This window comes from Macrobrachium rosenbergii, chromosome 47, assembly GCF_040412425.1.
Source record: "Macrobrachium rosenbergii isolate ZJJX-2024 chromosome 47, ASM4041242v1, whole genome shotgun sequence".
Lineage (NCBI taxonomy): Eukaryota > Metazoa > Arthropoda > Malacostraca > Decapoda > Palaemonidae > Macrobrachium > Macrobrachium rosenbergii.
Window position 1 is genome coordinate 22,023,124 of NC_089787.1, and position 17,091 is coordinate 22,040,214.

Genomic DNA, 17,091 nt, shown 5'->3' on the forward strand with positions numbered 1-17,091 from the left:
GGAGGGAGGGGAGTGGGCAGGGTGTTATCGGACCTGGAAAAGTGGGTGGGGGGCGGAGGGGGCGGTAATTGGATAGACGTTCCCTAAAGCACAGTCCAAACGATGTATAACTCGATTGCCAAAGCGGCTTTCAAATCCCGAAAAAGCTTTGGACAGTTACGCGAGTCCCACGCTGTGTAATGACATTAAAGACATGACTGTCGTATTTTGCGACATGTCATTACGTCCTGATGTCGTAAAATCGGCTGTCCAGTGTTGCCACGTCCTCTAATCTTCCCAGAAAGGAGGAAGAATTCGATAAAAAAGGAAGATTTTGGCTACTAATCTCGCATAGCTGTCCCAAACCACCAGCGGAATCCCCAACCAAAATGTCCGATGTCTACAACATTCTAAGCATTTTACCAAGAAAAAAACATTGAACATCAAACATATCGGACTAAACATTGACATTATAGAATACAGATTCCAGAGAATTGATTACAGAACCGCCGGTCTGAGTTTGATTACAGAATTCCATGAGAATCTGTTTCGAAGCGTTTAGTAATTCAGCTAAATTTAGTTATTTATATATATATATATATATATATATATATATATATATATATATATATATATATATATATATATATATATATATATATATATATATATATATATATATATATATATATTCTGAAGGAAGAGAGAGAGAGAGAGAGAAGAGAGAGAGTTAGAAGAGAGAGAGAATTTTTCTGTTATGAAGAGAGAGAGAGAGAGAGAGATCAGTATTGTCTATTGTGAACAGAGAAAGAGAGAGATGGAGAGGAGAGAGAGAGAAAAAAAAATTTGTTTATTAGGAAGAGAGAGAGAGAGAGAGAGAGAGAGAGAGAGAGACAACGGGAATGCCTATAAATCATATAGGTTCTTACCCCCGGCTCCAGATACCATTGTAAGTAATTATAATGTGCCGAATCACAGGGAGAGAGACAAACTAACTCTCTCTCTCTCTCTCTCTCTCTCTCTCTCTCTCAGATAGAAGATTTATGGACTTTGAATTATTAGAGTGAATGCTGTGTCTACTGACAATAATTATACGGTTTGAGAACCATAGATTATAATGATAGGTTACGGGAGTTCCTACGCGGTCATTTTGTGACGTCATCGTGATCTTGACTGCTGATTGGCTGGGGCTTCCTAGCTCCTAGGTGATTGGGCGTCTAATAATAATAATAATAATAATAATAATAATAATAATAATAATAATAATAAAGAATTATTATTGTTGATTCTATTAAGAGCCGAATATATACTGTATATATATATATATATATATATATATATATATATATATATATATATATATATATATATATATATATATATATATATATATATATATATATATAATATACATAAACAAAGGCAGTACTTTCAGCCAGTACAAAGAAATAGCATACCTCGCATATAGTAATATATTATATGCGGGTGGGGTGCATATCATATCCCCTGGTGTGTCCTAATCTGGTATGCGGTCTTGAGAACCAGGAATGCATAAGTAGGCCGGTGAATTGTGGGGATACTTTGCATAGATTCTTGTAGGGGAGAATGGGTCTCTCTCTCTCTCTCTCTCTCTCTCTCTCTCTCTCTCTCTGTAGATGATGTTATAGTAATGTTATAGTAACTCTTAGTTTCTCTCTCTCTCTCTCTGCGTCAGTAATTTTGAATTACAATCTCTCTTTCTCTCTCTCTGTTCATAATGTTTTGAAATAATAACTCTCTCTCTCTCTCTCTCTCTCTCTCTTCTCTCTAACTTTACTACATTATAAAAGAGTTAATTTAAAAATTAGTCAATTTGTGCATATTAGTCAATATATATATATATATATATATATATATATATATATATATATATATATATATATATATATTATACAGTATATATATACATACAAAACTCTAACCTATGAATATATGAAAAGCCTGACAGACTGACAGACTGACAGATTAACAAACAGGGTACATTCAGACACAGAGGTCCTTTACAAAGAAACCCACGAACGGTGATTCAGGTGACGAAAAAAAATATCTCAATATTTATTTTCCTTTTTACGAGTTTACCAACACCGGCTGCTTATTGATACGCGTCATCTGTCAATCTTTTATTGAGATCACTGCAAATACTGACAATTTACTCATCGGCAAAAGACCCGGATATAAATCAAAATGCCTCGTTCATTGAATTATTGAATGACTAACCTGGCATTGCTTTGGTAAGCACTATCGGATCAATTTCTTTTCGCTTGCAGGCCAGTCATCGAGGTGATTAGTAATAGGAAGTGCATTTTGCAAGCACATGCAAAAAACTCTTGTATATTGAACTATTACTCTTATTAAAATAAAATATATATGTATATATATATATATATATATGGATTTGTTTCTCCAAATTATTATTATTATTATTATTATTATTATTATTATTATTATTATTATTATTATTATTATTGTGTAATAAAAATCCACAATTATGTACTAAACTGTATTACAATATACCTGTGGATTTTAATTTCACAAACGTTTTTCACAAGATTGTGAATTTCTTAGCACTATTATTATTATTATTATTATTATTATTATTATTATTATTATTATTATTATTATTATTCAGAAGATGAACCCTATTCATAAGGAACAAGTCTACCACAGTGGCCATTGACTTGAAATTATTATTATTATTATTATTATTATTATTATTATTCTCCAGAAGATGAACCCTATTCATAAAGAACAAGTCTACCACAGTGGCCACTGACTTGAAATTATTATTATTATTATTATTATTATTATTATTATTATTATTATTATTATTGCAGCCCTCTAGCCTTAGTAGTTTTTATTTTATTTAAGGTTAAAGTTAGCCATAATCGTTCTCCTGGCAACGATATAGGACCACCACAGGCCCGTGGTTAAAGTTTCATTGGCCGCGGCTCATACAGCAATACACCGAGACCACCGAAAGATAGATCTGTTTTCGGTGGCCTCGATTGCACGCTGTAGCGGCTGTACAGAAAACTCGAATGCGCCGAAGAAACTTCGGCGCATTTTTAACTTGTTGGTTATCAGTCACTTTTATTACGAGGCAGAAAAATAAAGAGAAGTTTTAGGTCCACCTTAAAATAACAAATGACAACAATATGAAAAGAGAACAGTCAAATTTACTAACTGAAGTGATAAGCTATCATAACTTGAGTTCAATTTGGGCGTGTTATCTCGTCTTCTCATCTCTCCCGAGATAACAGGATGACAGAGGCTTGTAAGATAAGATATTGTCGAGAAAGTAAATAGGTCTCGTATCTGTATGAAGTTCCCTAGTTACAAATTGTACAATGAGATTGGAGAGGTCCAAATATGCACAATATTAAAGGAAGAGTTTATGTGTATATATATACATCTCTCTCTCTCTCTCTCTCTCTCTCTTTTCTATACATACATATATATATATATATATATATATATATATATATATATATATATATATATATATATATATATATATATATATATATATATATATATATTCAAATAAATCAGAATTTCCTGCATTCAAATGACAAAAATTGCCTTAGACAAAAAATAAACCACTGGGCCATTTCTACCCCCCAAATCCAACACCCAACCCCTCCCCCACTAAAAAAAGAGACTTCTCTCTCTCTCTCTCTCTTTAGAACTTCCTTTGAAATGAAGTTATGAAGTTTGCTTAAGAAATTCTTTTAGGAGTTCGGTGGGGACAAACGCTCTCTCTTTTGGCCGACTGAGATGCGAGGGAAGGAATGAGTTTGATAACAAAGAAATAAATAAAATAATAAAAAAAAAAAAGAAATAATTTGGGATTTTGGAGTGTAAAAATTTATAAAATTGATATGACGATTTTTTAAAATTATCAATAAAAAATAAATAAAAAAAATAATTTGGGATTTTGGAGTGTAAAAATTGATAATATTAAAATGATTTTTAAAAATTTATCATCACGAGAAAAAATAAAATAAAGCAAACGAATTAATTTGGGATTTTCAGCGTAAAAATTGATAATATTGATATGAAGATTTTTTAATTATCATTACGAGAAATAAATAAAATAAAAAAAATAATTTGGGATTTTTGGAGCGTAAAAATAGATAAAATAGATATGACGAGTTTTTAAATTATCATTACGAGAAATAAATAAAATAAAAAAGAAATAATTTGGGATTTTGGAGTGTAAAAACTGATAAAATTGATTTGACCATTTTTTAAGAATTATCATTACGAGAAATATATAAAATAAAAAAAGGAAATAATTTGGGATTTTGGAGTGTAAAAATTGATAAAACTGATTTGACCATTTTTTAAGAATTATCATTACGAGAAATATATAAAATAAAAAAAGGAAATAATTTGGGATTTTGGAGTGTAAAAATTGATAACATCGATATGACGATTTTTTCTAAATCATCATTACGAGACTTCCTCATTATGCTTATCAACTAACAGGTGTGTTTTAATAAATAAATAAAAAAATTCAAATTTAGAATTTTCGAATGAAAAATAGATAAAAAATACATAAAATACATTTTACAGTTTTTTAAAAATTATTGCAGTGAGGTCTTGCTTATCAGACTTATCTATTATCAGGCGTGACTTTCCAAATGGATTCATCAGTTCTGGTCTGGTCCGAAGATATAAATGACATGAAATGAATGATATTGTAAATTCTGTTTAACATAATATTGTGACGAATAATGACTCCATAAGTTTTTTTTTTTCAGAAAAAAAAATTTTGGGAATATACAACTTAGAAAAAGTAGAGGGTGAAGAGAACCTTACTGGAATATATGTATATTATATATATATATATATATATATATATATATATATATATATATATATATATATATATATATATATATATACATACATACATACACACACACACACACACACACACACATATATATATATATATATATATATATATATATATATATATATATATATATATATATGTATGTATGTATGTATGTATGTAAGCCTGTTAGGAGAGAGAGAGAGAGAGAGAGAGAGAGAGAGAGAGAGTCGACTAAAACGATAGTTTTATGGAAACACGTACACCTGACGAAGACTACAACCAATCAGAGATTTTTCAAGTACCGATTTTGAGACGCAATGAAAAGGTGTTCAGGTGTAAATCACCTTTCAGACTCAGTACATCATCATGAAGAGATAGCAGACGGAAATGTGAAAGATCTAATCTCTCTTTAAAATCTTTTTAACAGCTGTGCATCCCGCGGAGGTTTGGAAATACTCGTAGTAAACAGAATAAATTGCGCCTTGAATCTAATTTTTTTTTTACCTTTTAATCTCTGAACGTGAAATGAACTAAAAATTTCATTTTTTAGTTTTCTGTAAAAGAAGACTATTATGGAGATGGCTATTTATAGTCTGTCCGTCCGCACTTTTTTCTGTCCACCCTCAGATATCAAAGACTACTGAGGCTAGAGGGCTGCAAATTGGCATGTTGGTCATCCACCCTCCAACCATCAGACATACCAAATTGCAGCCCTCTAGCCTCAGTAGTTTTTAAGATTAGAGGGCGGACAGATCATCCACCCTCCGATCATCAAACCTACCAAATTGCAGCCCTCTAGCCTCAGTAGTTTTTAAGATTAGAGGGCGGACAGATCATCCACCCTCCGATCATCAAACCTACCAAATTGCAGCCCTCTAGCCTCAGTAGTTTTGATTCTATTCAAGGTTTAGGTTAACCATGATCGTGCGTCTAGCAACGCTATAAGCCAAGCCACCATACCGAGCCGTGGCTGAAAGGTGCATTTTTACCTGTTTTCCCTTCAATTCTAAAATGTTGAAGACACTTGTGTTTCTGTAAGTTACAGGTATCCACAGATGTTTCCCTTTGAGTAAAATGCAGAACATCGTATTTTTTCTGTGAACATAAACGTAAGTATTCCTAAATAACTTTTTAAAATGTGTTTCTCCGAATGTGCACGCAATGATTTATCGTATAACTTTGTAAATGTGCATCCAACTGAATGAGTGTTTCATGATGTTTTTCTACTTATACTTGTACATGTTGTAGAATAATAATAATAATAATAATAATAATAATAATAATAATAATAATAATAATAATAATAATAATAATAATAATAATAATAATAATAATAATAATAATAATAATAATAATAATAATAATAATTTAAGTATGCTTTGTTCTTTGGTTCTAAGCGTTAAGTTAAAATGTACTGATGTTTATTGAATAATAATAATAATAATAATAATAATAATAATAATAATAATAATAATAATAATAATAATAATAATAATAATAATAATAGTTTAGCTATGCATTGTTCCTTGGTTCTAAGCATTCAGTAATAATAATAATAATAATAATAATAATAAATAATAATAATAATAATAATAATAATAATAACAACGACGAAACGCATTAATGAAAAACGTCCAAGATAAAATTTGAACAAAACCAGCCAACTGATTACTGATGCTGGGCTCGCACGAGTCAGATTTAGACGCCGTGGAAGACAAGAAACAGTCGAAACAAAAGGAAGAAATGGAAGATGAAGGGAAGAACCGATTAAGAAACGAGGGAACAAAAGAAACCGAGCGATTATTATCGGAATCGCCATTTCTTCAACAGAAGGAGACGCGGTTGACTCAGACGTCTTGGAGAGGTAACAACAGATGTTCGCATCTGTTCACATCTGTTCGGGAAATGCGTCCATGTCTCCAAACACCTGTTGGATGACACTTGTCTTACTGTACTTCCAAGAGCCTGATTACTGTACAGCTAAGTGCCAGAATGCTTGGATAACTTGACGGTATTGTTTGGGGACAAACTGGGAAAAATAAATAATATCGGAATGTTGGGTTCATATTCTTTTCAGAATTTTGTTTTCGTGTTTTTCAAAGATTCTGTGCATGGATATATTTATGTATATATGTATGTATGTATATAAGTATAATATCATGAATATATGTATGTATATATGTATGTAAGTATGTATATATATATATTAATATACAGTATGTATAAGTATATATATATATATATATATATATATATATATATATATATATATATATATATATATATATATATATTAATACATTCATATTAATACATTCATACATCTATCGCTTTTCATGAATGAACGGAAGGAAAAATTAAGAAATCTTCATAAACACAAAAAAAAAAAAAAAATCAATTACAAATAAAACTTAAAAAAAAAACTTCCACTGAATTGTCTCATTTGGCAAAACTCCAACTCCGTCATAAATGTTCCTCTAGACTGAAAGAGCTACCTCAGTCTTCGCAAGTGTTTCTTTCAATTTTTACAATCACTTTTCTCCCTTCTCAAATCTATTTATTTATTATATTTATTTCTTTTTCTGACCCTGGGCTACAATATATGTCGCTTTTCACTGCGTTCTGAGGCGTTTTCAGATTCATCTTGTCGATGCCAGTAAATGTAATAATATATATATATATATATATATATATATATATATATATATATATATATATATATATATATATATATATATATATATATAATATATATATATATATATAAATATATATAAATATACATATATATATTCAACTACCCCTTACAGGGCTTAATTCTTCCCAATGAACACCATATTCTTTGGAAGCTTGAATTTCAAGTCTGTGGACCCATGTGGTTGGCTTGTTCCATAAGAATAGGGATCATCTTCTGAATAATAATATGCGGTTTCCTATAGTCTGCTTACGTATAGGGTACAACAATTGCTAATGTTTACATTATACTGCACTCTTTGCATGGTCTCATTTAGGCAAAATGTCAAAAAAATTAAATTTTTACTTATATTTCGACCCACATGGACCGACATTTGAATGAAATGGGTCTTTATGACAATGATTTTAAATGAAACGGGCCACTGGGACAAAGAACTTACAGAGAACGAGCCACAGAATCGTTCCCTACGAGCTGGCTTCAAAACGCTCGTAATTCACATTAATCATTCAAAGAATATTTCTCAAATACCATAACATCTGATCAGCAGTGGAGAGCATTTGACCAATTCGACAACAGAATTCTGCAGAACATCTCGCAGACTACAAAATGGACCCCAACAATTTATTTAAGGTTAAAAACACTTGGTGTCTTGACATTCATGTCAGGATTAAAACCAAAACCGGTTCTTTAGACAAACTCGGGGAAACTTCAGTGAGTCTGCAGACCGTGGAAATTACACCAGCCCCCCTCTCCCCCCACAACCGGAAAGACGGGATATCTAATATGCCCGACAAGCAGAACTTGCGTCTGACTTCTGGTGCATCTGTAGAGGTGTTTAGCCGTGTGAATTTCGTCTGACTGACCGATTACAGTTTTGAACAAGTAAACAATGCGACGAAGTTTTTTCGGCGCAATCGAGTTGTCTGTACATCGTATAATCAAGACCACCGAAGATAGATCTATCTTTTTGGTGGTCTCGGTATAATGCTGTGTGAGCCGCGGCTCATGAAACTTGAACCATGGGCCGGTGGTCGCCTATCCTATATCGTTGCCAGAAGCACGATTATGGGTAACTTTAACCTTATATAGAATAAAAACTGCTGAGGCTGGATTATTTCTGAAGCATTGAATCGACTTGATCGATTATTCCTGAAGCATTCAATCGACTTGATCGATTATTTCTGAAGTGTTCAGTCGACTTCATCGATTATTTCTGAAGCGTTCAGTCGACTTGATCGATTATTTCTGAAGCATTCAATCGACTTCATCGATTATTTCTGAAGCGTTCAGTCGACTTGATCGATTATTTCTGAAGCATTCAATCGACTTGATCGATTATTTCTGAAGCATTCAATCGACTTCATCGATTATTTCTGAAGCATTCAATCGACTTAATGAATTATTTCTGAGGCAATGAATCGTCTTCATGGATTATTTCTGAACACATTCAATCGACTTGGTTGATTATTTCTGAAGCATTCAGTCAACTTGATCGATTATTTCTGAAGCACTGAATCGACTTCATCGATTATTTCTGAATCATTCAATCGACTTCATCTTTTATTTCTGAAGCATTCAATCGGCTTAATCGATTATTTCTGAAATAATGAATTGACTTGATCGATTATTACCGAAACATTCAATTGACTTCATTGATTATTTCTGAAGCATTCAATAAACTTCATCGATTATTTCTGAAGTGTTCAATCGACTTCATCGATTATTTCTGAAACATTCAATCGACTTCATCGATTATTTCTGAAGCATTCATCGACTTCATCGATTATTTCTGAAGCATCGAATCGACTTCATCAATTATTTCTGAAGCATTCAATCGACGTAATGAATTATTTCTGAAGCATTCAATCGACTTCATCGATTATTTCTGAAGCATTCAATCAATTTCATCGATCATTTCTGAAGCACTGAATCGACTTAATCGATTAGTTCTGAGCATTCAGTCGACTTCATCGATTATTTCTGAAGCAATGAATCAACTTCATCGATTATTTATGAAGCATTCTGTCAATTTCATCAATTATTTCTGAAGCACTGAATCGACTTCATCGATTATTTATGAAGCATTCACTCGACTTCATCAATTATCTCTGAAGCATTGAATCGACTTCATCAATCATTTCTGAGGCATTCAATCGACTTGATCGATTATTTCTGAAGCATTCAATCGACTTAATGAATTATTTCTGAAGCATTTAATCGACTTCATCATTTATTTCTGAAGCATTCAATCGACTTCATCAATTATCTCTGAAGCATTCAATCGACTTCATCGATTATTTCTGGAGCATTCAATCGACTTCATCAATTATCTCTGAAGCATTCAATCGACTTCATCGATTATTTCTGAAGCATTCAGTCGACCTGATCGATTATTTCCGAAGCATTTAAAAGATATACGTTCTCACCTTCACCTGACGATTTGATCATTCTAACCTGATATTTCTCATAATTCAAAGAAAAATCTATTAAAAAAACCTTTTTAAATTTTGTCGTGAAATTGGAACCTCAAAAGTTCGAGCGAAGATGCAACGGACTATACTGCCCTAAAACAATTCTCTTTGTATTTTAATCACTTATATTCTTATCCATTTATTTCTTACTTTGCTAATTACCTTTTCGGAATCTTGATCTGAAACATGAACCAAAGATTAAAACCGCTGAAAAATAAAATCCGCTATGTATGTAGGATATTGCTATATACAGGAAGCTCTCGCCAACTTGATCAGTTGGCCTCTTCTGCCTAAATAACCACAGAACTAACCATAAAATTAATAATATACTGAGGACAACATCTTTGCAAAATAGAAAAACGGCTTGTTAATCTTTTAGGTAACTCCAGAACCGCTCAATAGCCTATTGTCAATTCCCTGGGCATGCCGTGACATAGCAGAGGCTGGAACATTGGTCGTTCGTCTTACTGCTTGTTGGTGAATTTGGCGGTTCCACACTTCATTCTTCCATTGACGATCACGAGAAAGTGAACGGGGAAAGCAATTTCTTCATATACTTACAAGCTTATTAATTATGGTTATGCCAGCAAGCTGGGATTTTACTAATCTATAAAGCAAGCATTTTTGCCACCTACGTACACAGGAAGGGTTGTGGTTTGGTATGCACGAGTTAGCAGTGTAATGATAAATTGCAATGTAATAATAAATTGCAATGTGATATTAAATTGCAATGTGATAATGCATTGTAATTTATGTAATAAATTGCAATGTAATAATAAATTGGAATGTGATAATAAATTGCAATGTAATGCAGTGAATTGCAATGCAATGTAATGATAAATTGAAATGTAATAATAAATTGAAATGTGATAATAAATTGCAATGTAATGTAGTGAACTGCAATGGAAAATAGTAATTTGCAATGTAATAATAAATTGCAATGTAATAATAAATAGCAAAGCAATGATAAATTGCAACGTAATTTATGTAACGATAAATTGTAACTTAAGGATAAACTGCAATGCAATGATAAATTGCAATGTAATGAAAAACTGCAAAGTAATAAATTGCGATGTAATATATGTAACAATAAATTGCAATGTAATGATAAACTGGAATGCAATGATAAATTGCAATGCAAAGATAAACTGCAAAGCAATAAATTGCATTGCAATGATAAATTGCAATGTAATGATAAATTGCAGTGTAATAATAAACTGAAATTTAATGATAAATTGCGTAAAAAAAATAACGATAAAGAATATTAATAAAAATATGGAAAGCAAATCATCTGACGACTCTTGACGAACAAAAGCTGGAAAGGAAAAAAAAATTCAATAAAAGAGATTAAACAAATTAAATGAATAATAAAAATATGGATAGCTTTAATCAATAAACAAATTAACATCATCACAAATGCATTGAGTAAATATTAAAGGGAAAATTTCCCATCCCAGTAGGAAATCGGACGCGAAATTGTAATAGCCATTTTCACAAAGAGTGAAGATGTGTGACCGTCACCTGGAAAGACAAGACTATGGAAATATAAGCTGGTTTGCCCTGGGTGGTGGGCTCGCAGCCTCACTCTGCCCCCACACCATAGAGAGAGTATAGCAACCATTCACCAGATATATTGCATTGCTGACTTTTGATTAGAAATATATATATATATATATATATATATATATATATATATATATATATATATATATATATATATATATATATATATATATATATATATATATATATATATATATATATATATATATGGAAGATTAGACCCACAACCAGAACCAATCATGCTATCTCTAGAGAATTCTAGAAAAGAAAATATAAAATTTATAGGAAAGAGAGATTAATCTAACCAGGACCCAGCTGACTATGGTGCATGCTTTTTTTTATTAATTTATCTCTCTCTCTCTCTCTCTCTCTCTCTGTCTCTCTCTCTATATATATATATAATACATGCCGTTTTTAAGTGCAGTAACTAATATAGTTCATGAACCGCTACAATGACTTCATTCATGACTAATGTGTTGTTGTGGACGCGACTCAACCGTATTTTTACTATTTTGCTTTACTACGTTCATTCATGGGTACACATCACTCTCTCCCATTCATGAATTCCCCCCCATTCATGAATGGAGAGAGGAACTGAGTTGCAACATGCAGAGAACAAACTAAATGTCTAAGAATATTATCTCACTTTAATTGTTAGTTTTACTGTGAGGCAAAAAATATAGGTGTGTTTGATGCACTAAAACCTATTGTTTGAATATTGAAAAACTGAAAAAATGAAAGCATTTTAACCCAAGGTATTTATTGTGAAACCTGGTAAAGCAAATTGGAAATCATTTTGGCCATATACTAATATTATCTTATTATATTATTTTAATCGTTAGTTTCACTACGAGGTAAAGAAATAAGTGAATTTTGAAGCACTAAGATAAGTGTCTGAATCTTAGAAGTGAAAAAAAAAAATTATAAAAGCATTTTAAAGAAAGGTATCTATCGTGACATCTAGCTTAGCAAAGCAGAAATAATTTTGGCCATCTATAAACAATATCAGTTGCGTGTTTTTTTTTGTATCATGGCTGGTAATAATTCCTTATTTTTTTTATTAATCAATTCCTTATTTTTTTCTTTAATCTATTTCAGTCAGCAAAATCTATCAAGATCAACTTGGTTCGTTTAAGACGCTCATTATTAACTATTATTATTATTTTTTTTTTTGTCCAGCTATACAACCGTTTCTGTGCATGATTTGACAGAATATTTTGAAAGGTATATGACAAGCTTTAGTTTCAGTTCTGAGCTGGGAGGGAAAAGCAGAGATATCTGTATATATGGCTGGTATTCATATGTTTATATATATATATATATATATATATATATATATATATATATATATAAATATACATGTATACCATATGAACACTACAGAATTTATTAGTAACTCTTTAGCCCATGTTACTGAACTTAAAACTAAAGCGTAACGAGAATACGGTTGGCACTAAGGAGTATGTCTGTATATGTATGCATTCATCCATACATACATACATACATACATATATATATATGTATATACACATATATATATACATACAGTATATACATACATACATACATACATACACAAAGATCTGTAAGTATATATTAATCTATGTGTTGGTCCAAGATGCACAATGAGTTAATCATTAGCAGGCAGACTATATGGCCTACCCTTTAGAATCCCGATCCAGTTCAGTAGATCGTCGGCTGAAACACAAGAAACAACACCAAGTTAGTAAGGCTTGACAAGTCCTGCGGACATCTGCGCAGGCGCTCTTTACTCAATCATCTCCGAAATTTGGGTTTTTTGATTTTTTAAAAATTTTTGAAATTTTTTTTTTTTTTTGGTGGTGGTGGTTGTGGTGATGGTAGCAGAGGGGGAGTGATGGTGGTTGGGATTAGGTTAGTTTGACTGGGTAGGACTTGAGCTTGTATATATATATATATATATATATATATATATATATATATATATATGCTATATTGTACAGTCATAGCTTACAATTGTGTGTGCAGGTTGTGAAGCTATATATATATATATATATATATATATATATATATATATATATATATATATATATATATATATACATATTTCCATTCCTATATACAAAAATATTTCCACACTTGTATTTAGACTTATGCACACACAAAAAAATTTAGCACTCTCACTCATTAAAAGAATCCCATGCAAAAATATATACAGTATATATCAGTGTTTATAATGGATATATTTAACACAAAAAAAAAATTAAAAAAATTACTTACATACAAACAAACTTTTCTTCATATATAAAATATATACAGTATATATATGTTTATAATGGATATATATTAACTATATATATATATATACATATATATATACATATATACATATATATATATATATATATATATATATATATATATATATATATATATATATATATATATATATATATATATATATATATATATATATATATATATATATATATATATATATATATATATATATATATATATATATATATATATATATATATATATATATATATATATATATATATATATAGAGAGAGATAGAGAGAGAGAGAGAGAGAGAGAGAGAGAGAGAGAGAGAGACTATGCACTCACTGAATTCAAAAGCAATTCAATTCAAGACAGACGAACAGGACATCTCGCAATTGATAACTGGAGTGAATATTTGTTTTCAATAATTTTATAAAAATTTCAAATATCATAATTTCTAAAAAGAAAATGATGCCAGTTTACAAATAATCACTCAGTCATGAAGAATATTTTCATGATGATTAAAAAGAAATATTTGGTCAAGACTAAGATTGAAATATCAAATCACTTCTGAGATATTGGATTTTATTTTTAGAGCAACTTTTTTGAATTTGGGGAATTTCATAGAGTTGACCTTTATATTAATTTTTTTAATATTTTTACAATTTTTCCTACCATATGTAAAGCTCGTAAGGTTCTTCTTAATCTATTATTATTATTATTATTATTATTATTATATTATTATTATTATTATTATTATTATTATTATTATTATTATTATTATTATCAGAGAAATGTTGCCATTTAACATTATATATCAAAATGCCTACAAATCACAATAAAACTATACACCTATTTATCTATGACATTAAAAAAGTTTTTAAAAAGTCTAAAACATCAACAAAAAACAGAAAAAATTCCCTTTCAATTTTTCTTTTAAATTCTAAGAAACGTCAAATATAAAAAGTCCCATTAACTTTTTTAATCTAAGCCCAAGTCAAGGCCACAGCATCGCATCAGCAAATCAGAACACCTGGAAAGGGAAAAGGTTGACGCTTGAACCCGAAGCCCCGCCCACTTCTGCATCCCTCCCCTAATAGACCCCGCCCCCTTCTACCCCCTAGACCCCGCCCCCTTAGTCCGCGCCCATCCCTCCCTCCCTCCTCACTCAATAAATGCTGCCTCTGGCGTCACTTGAAAGATGTCGCCCACTCTGGTAGAGTTGCCTGGACGGAGGCCAATAATCGTTAGACAGACAGACTGCCAGGGTTCCAGGGCACCTTCTTTGGTCTGTGGCCTTTGTTCCAGGCTAAGAAGAACATATTATTCCAGGCTAATAAAAAACTGAAGAACACATTGTTCCAGGCTAAGAAGAACACACTGTTCCTGTCTAAGAACTCACTGATGAACACATTGTTCAAGTGTAACAAGAACACATCGTTCCAGTCTAAGAATGCATTGTTCTAATCTAGGAACAATTTGAAGAACACAGTGTTCCAGTCTAGGAACATATTGAAGAATACATTGTTCCAGCCTCAGAAAACAAAGTGTCACTCGTAGTTCCAGGCAAAGGACACATTGTTCCAGCCTAAGAAGAACACACTGTTCCAGTCTACACATAGTTCCGGGCAAAGAACACATTGTTACCAGTCTAAGACGAACACATAGTTCCAGTCTAAGAACAAACTGAAGAACACATTGTTCCATTCTAAGAAGAACACACTGTTCCAGCCTACACACAGTTCCAGGCAAGGAACAAATTGTTCCAGTCTAAAAAGAACTCATCGTTCCAGTCTAAGAACGGTTGGTCCAGTGTAAGAACGCGTTGTTCTAGTCTAGGAACAATTTGGAGAACACAGTCTTCCAGTCTAAGAAAGCAAAGTGTCACTCATTTAATATTATTATTATTATTATTATTATTATTCAGAAGAAGAAGATAAACCCCTATTCATATGGAAGACGCCCATCACAAAGGGACACTGACTTGAAATTCAAGCTTCCAAAGAATATTACAGAGTTCATTTGAAACAAATAATAGAAGATAATAGGAAATAAATACAGAAAGAAGAGATCAGCTATCAGAAAAGAAACGAAAAGATAAAAAGATGAATTAACGAATCAATAAATAAACAGATGAAATATGAATTATTAAAAGTATAAAGGAGCGGTTGGAGAATATGATAAAATATCTAAATATAGGTAAAAATGAAGTACAAGGCGAAAGGCTTTTAGTTGGGAGAAATACTGTGAGAGAAAAGGGGGGCATTCTCTCTCTCTCTCTCTCTCTCTCTCTCTCTCTCTCTCTCTCTCTCTCTCTCTCTCTCTCTCTCTCTCTCTCTCTCTCCTGTACTAAACATTATTAATAATTCAAACTAAAAATATCAAGTATGGAACTCTGAATTTCACATTTAATCCTGTCCAAAATATTATCTCTCTCTCTCTCTCTCTCTCTCTCTCTCTCTCTCTCTCTCTCTCTCTCTCTCTCTCTCTCTCTCTCTCTCTCTCCTGTACTAAACATTATTAATAATTCAAATTAAAAATATCATGTATGTAACTCTGAATTTCACACTTAATCCTGTCCAAAATATTATATCTCTCTCTCTCTCTCTCTCTCTCTCTCTCTCTCTCTCTCTCTCTCTCTCTCTCTCTCTCTCTCTCTCTCTCGTGATGTATTTGAACCATGTAAGAAAATTATCAAACCAAATGTTCAATTATTTGGATTTCACGATACATACAGTTATATATATATATATATATATATATATATATATATATATATATATATATATATATATATATATATATGTATACATTCATACATACAAGTATTACAAATTCTTACCAACACATTCACGCATACAAATAAAAATGACAAAATCAAAACTATCTTTTTTTCTTAATAAATCCTACATTTTTCTCTCCCCCTAAACCAAATGGGAAAATCTGTCATCCCGGCCGCACCTATCCCAAACCGCAGGCTTCCTTGGGACACGTCCCGAATGGGACGCCGAGTGGGACAAGCAACGAGGCCCCGGGCCACTTTTCGGGGACGGTATCGAATGGTCCGGAGGGGGGGGGAGGAAGGGTGATGGGGAGGAGGGGGGATAGGTATCTATGAAATAAGTTGACGAGATGTTGATTCCACCGATTTGCTTGATCCATTTGCTATCTTTCAGGGTGTTAGGGAGCTGGGTTGCCAGTCCCGTCGGCCTTTTGTATTTAGAAAGGGTCAC

At 31.7% G+C, this 17,091-nt stretch overlaps 1 protein-coding gene across 15 annotated transcripts in view; it reads right to left on the bottom strand.

Moving 5' to 3' along the window:
* FucTA (glycoprotein 3-alpha-L-fucosyltransferase A) overlaps window positions 1-17,091 on the bottom strand; it is a 102,509-nt gene that overhangs the window by 8,519 nt on the left and 76,899 nt on the right. For 8 of the 15 annotated variants that reach the window (XM_067090169.1, XM_067090168.1, XM_067090167.1 and 5 more), the window contains one exon: window positions 13,256-13,291. The exons of the other annotated variants lie outside the window; for them this stretch is intronic. In XM_067090169.1, coding sequence (XP_066946270.1) covers window positions 13,256-13,291 — 36 coding nt within the window. The remainder of the gene's footprint in view (window positions 1-13,255; window positions 13,292-17,091) is intronic. 15 annotated transcript variants of the gene reach the window in all.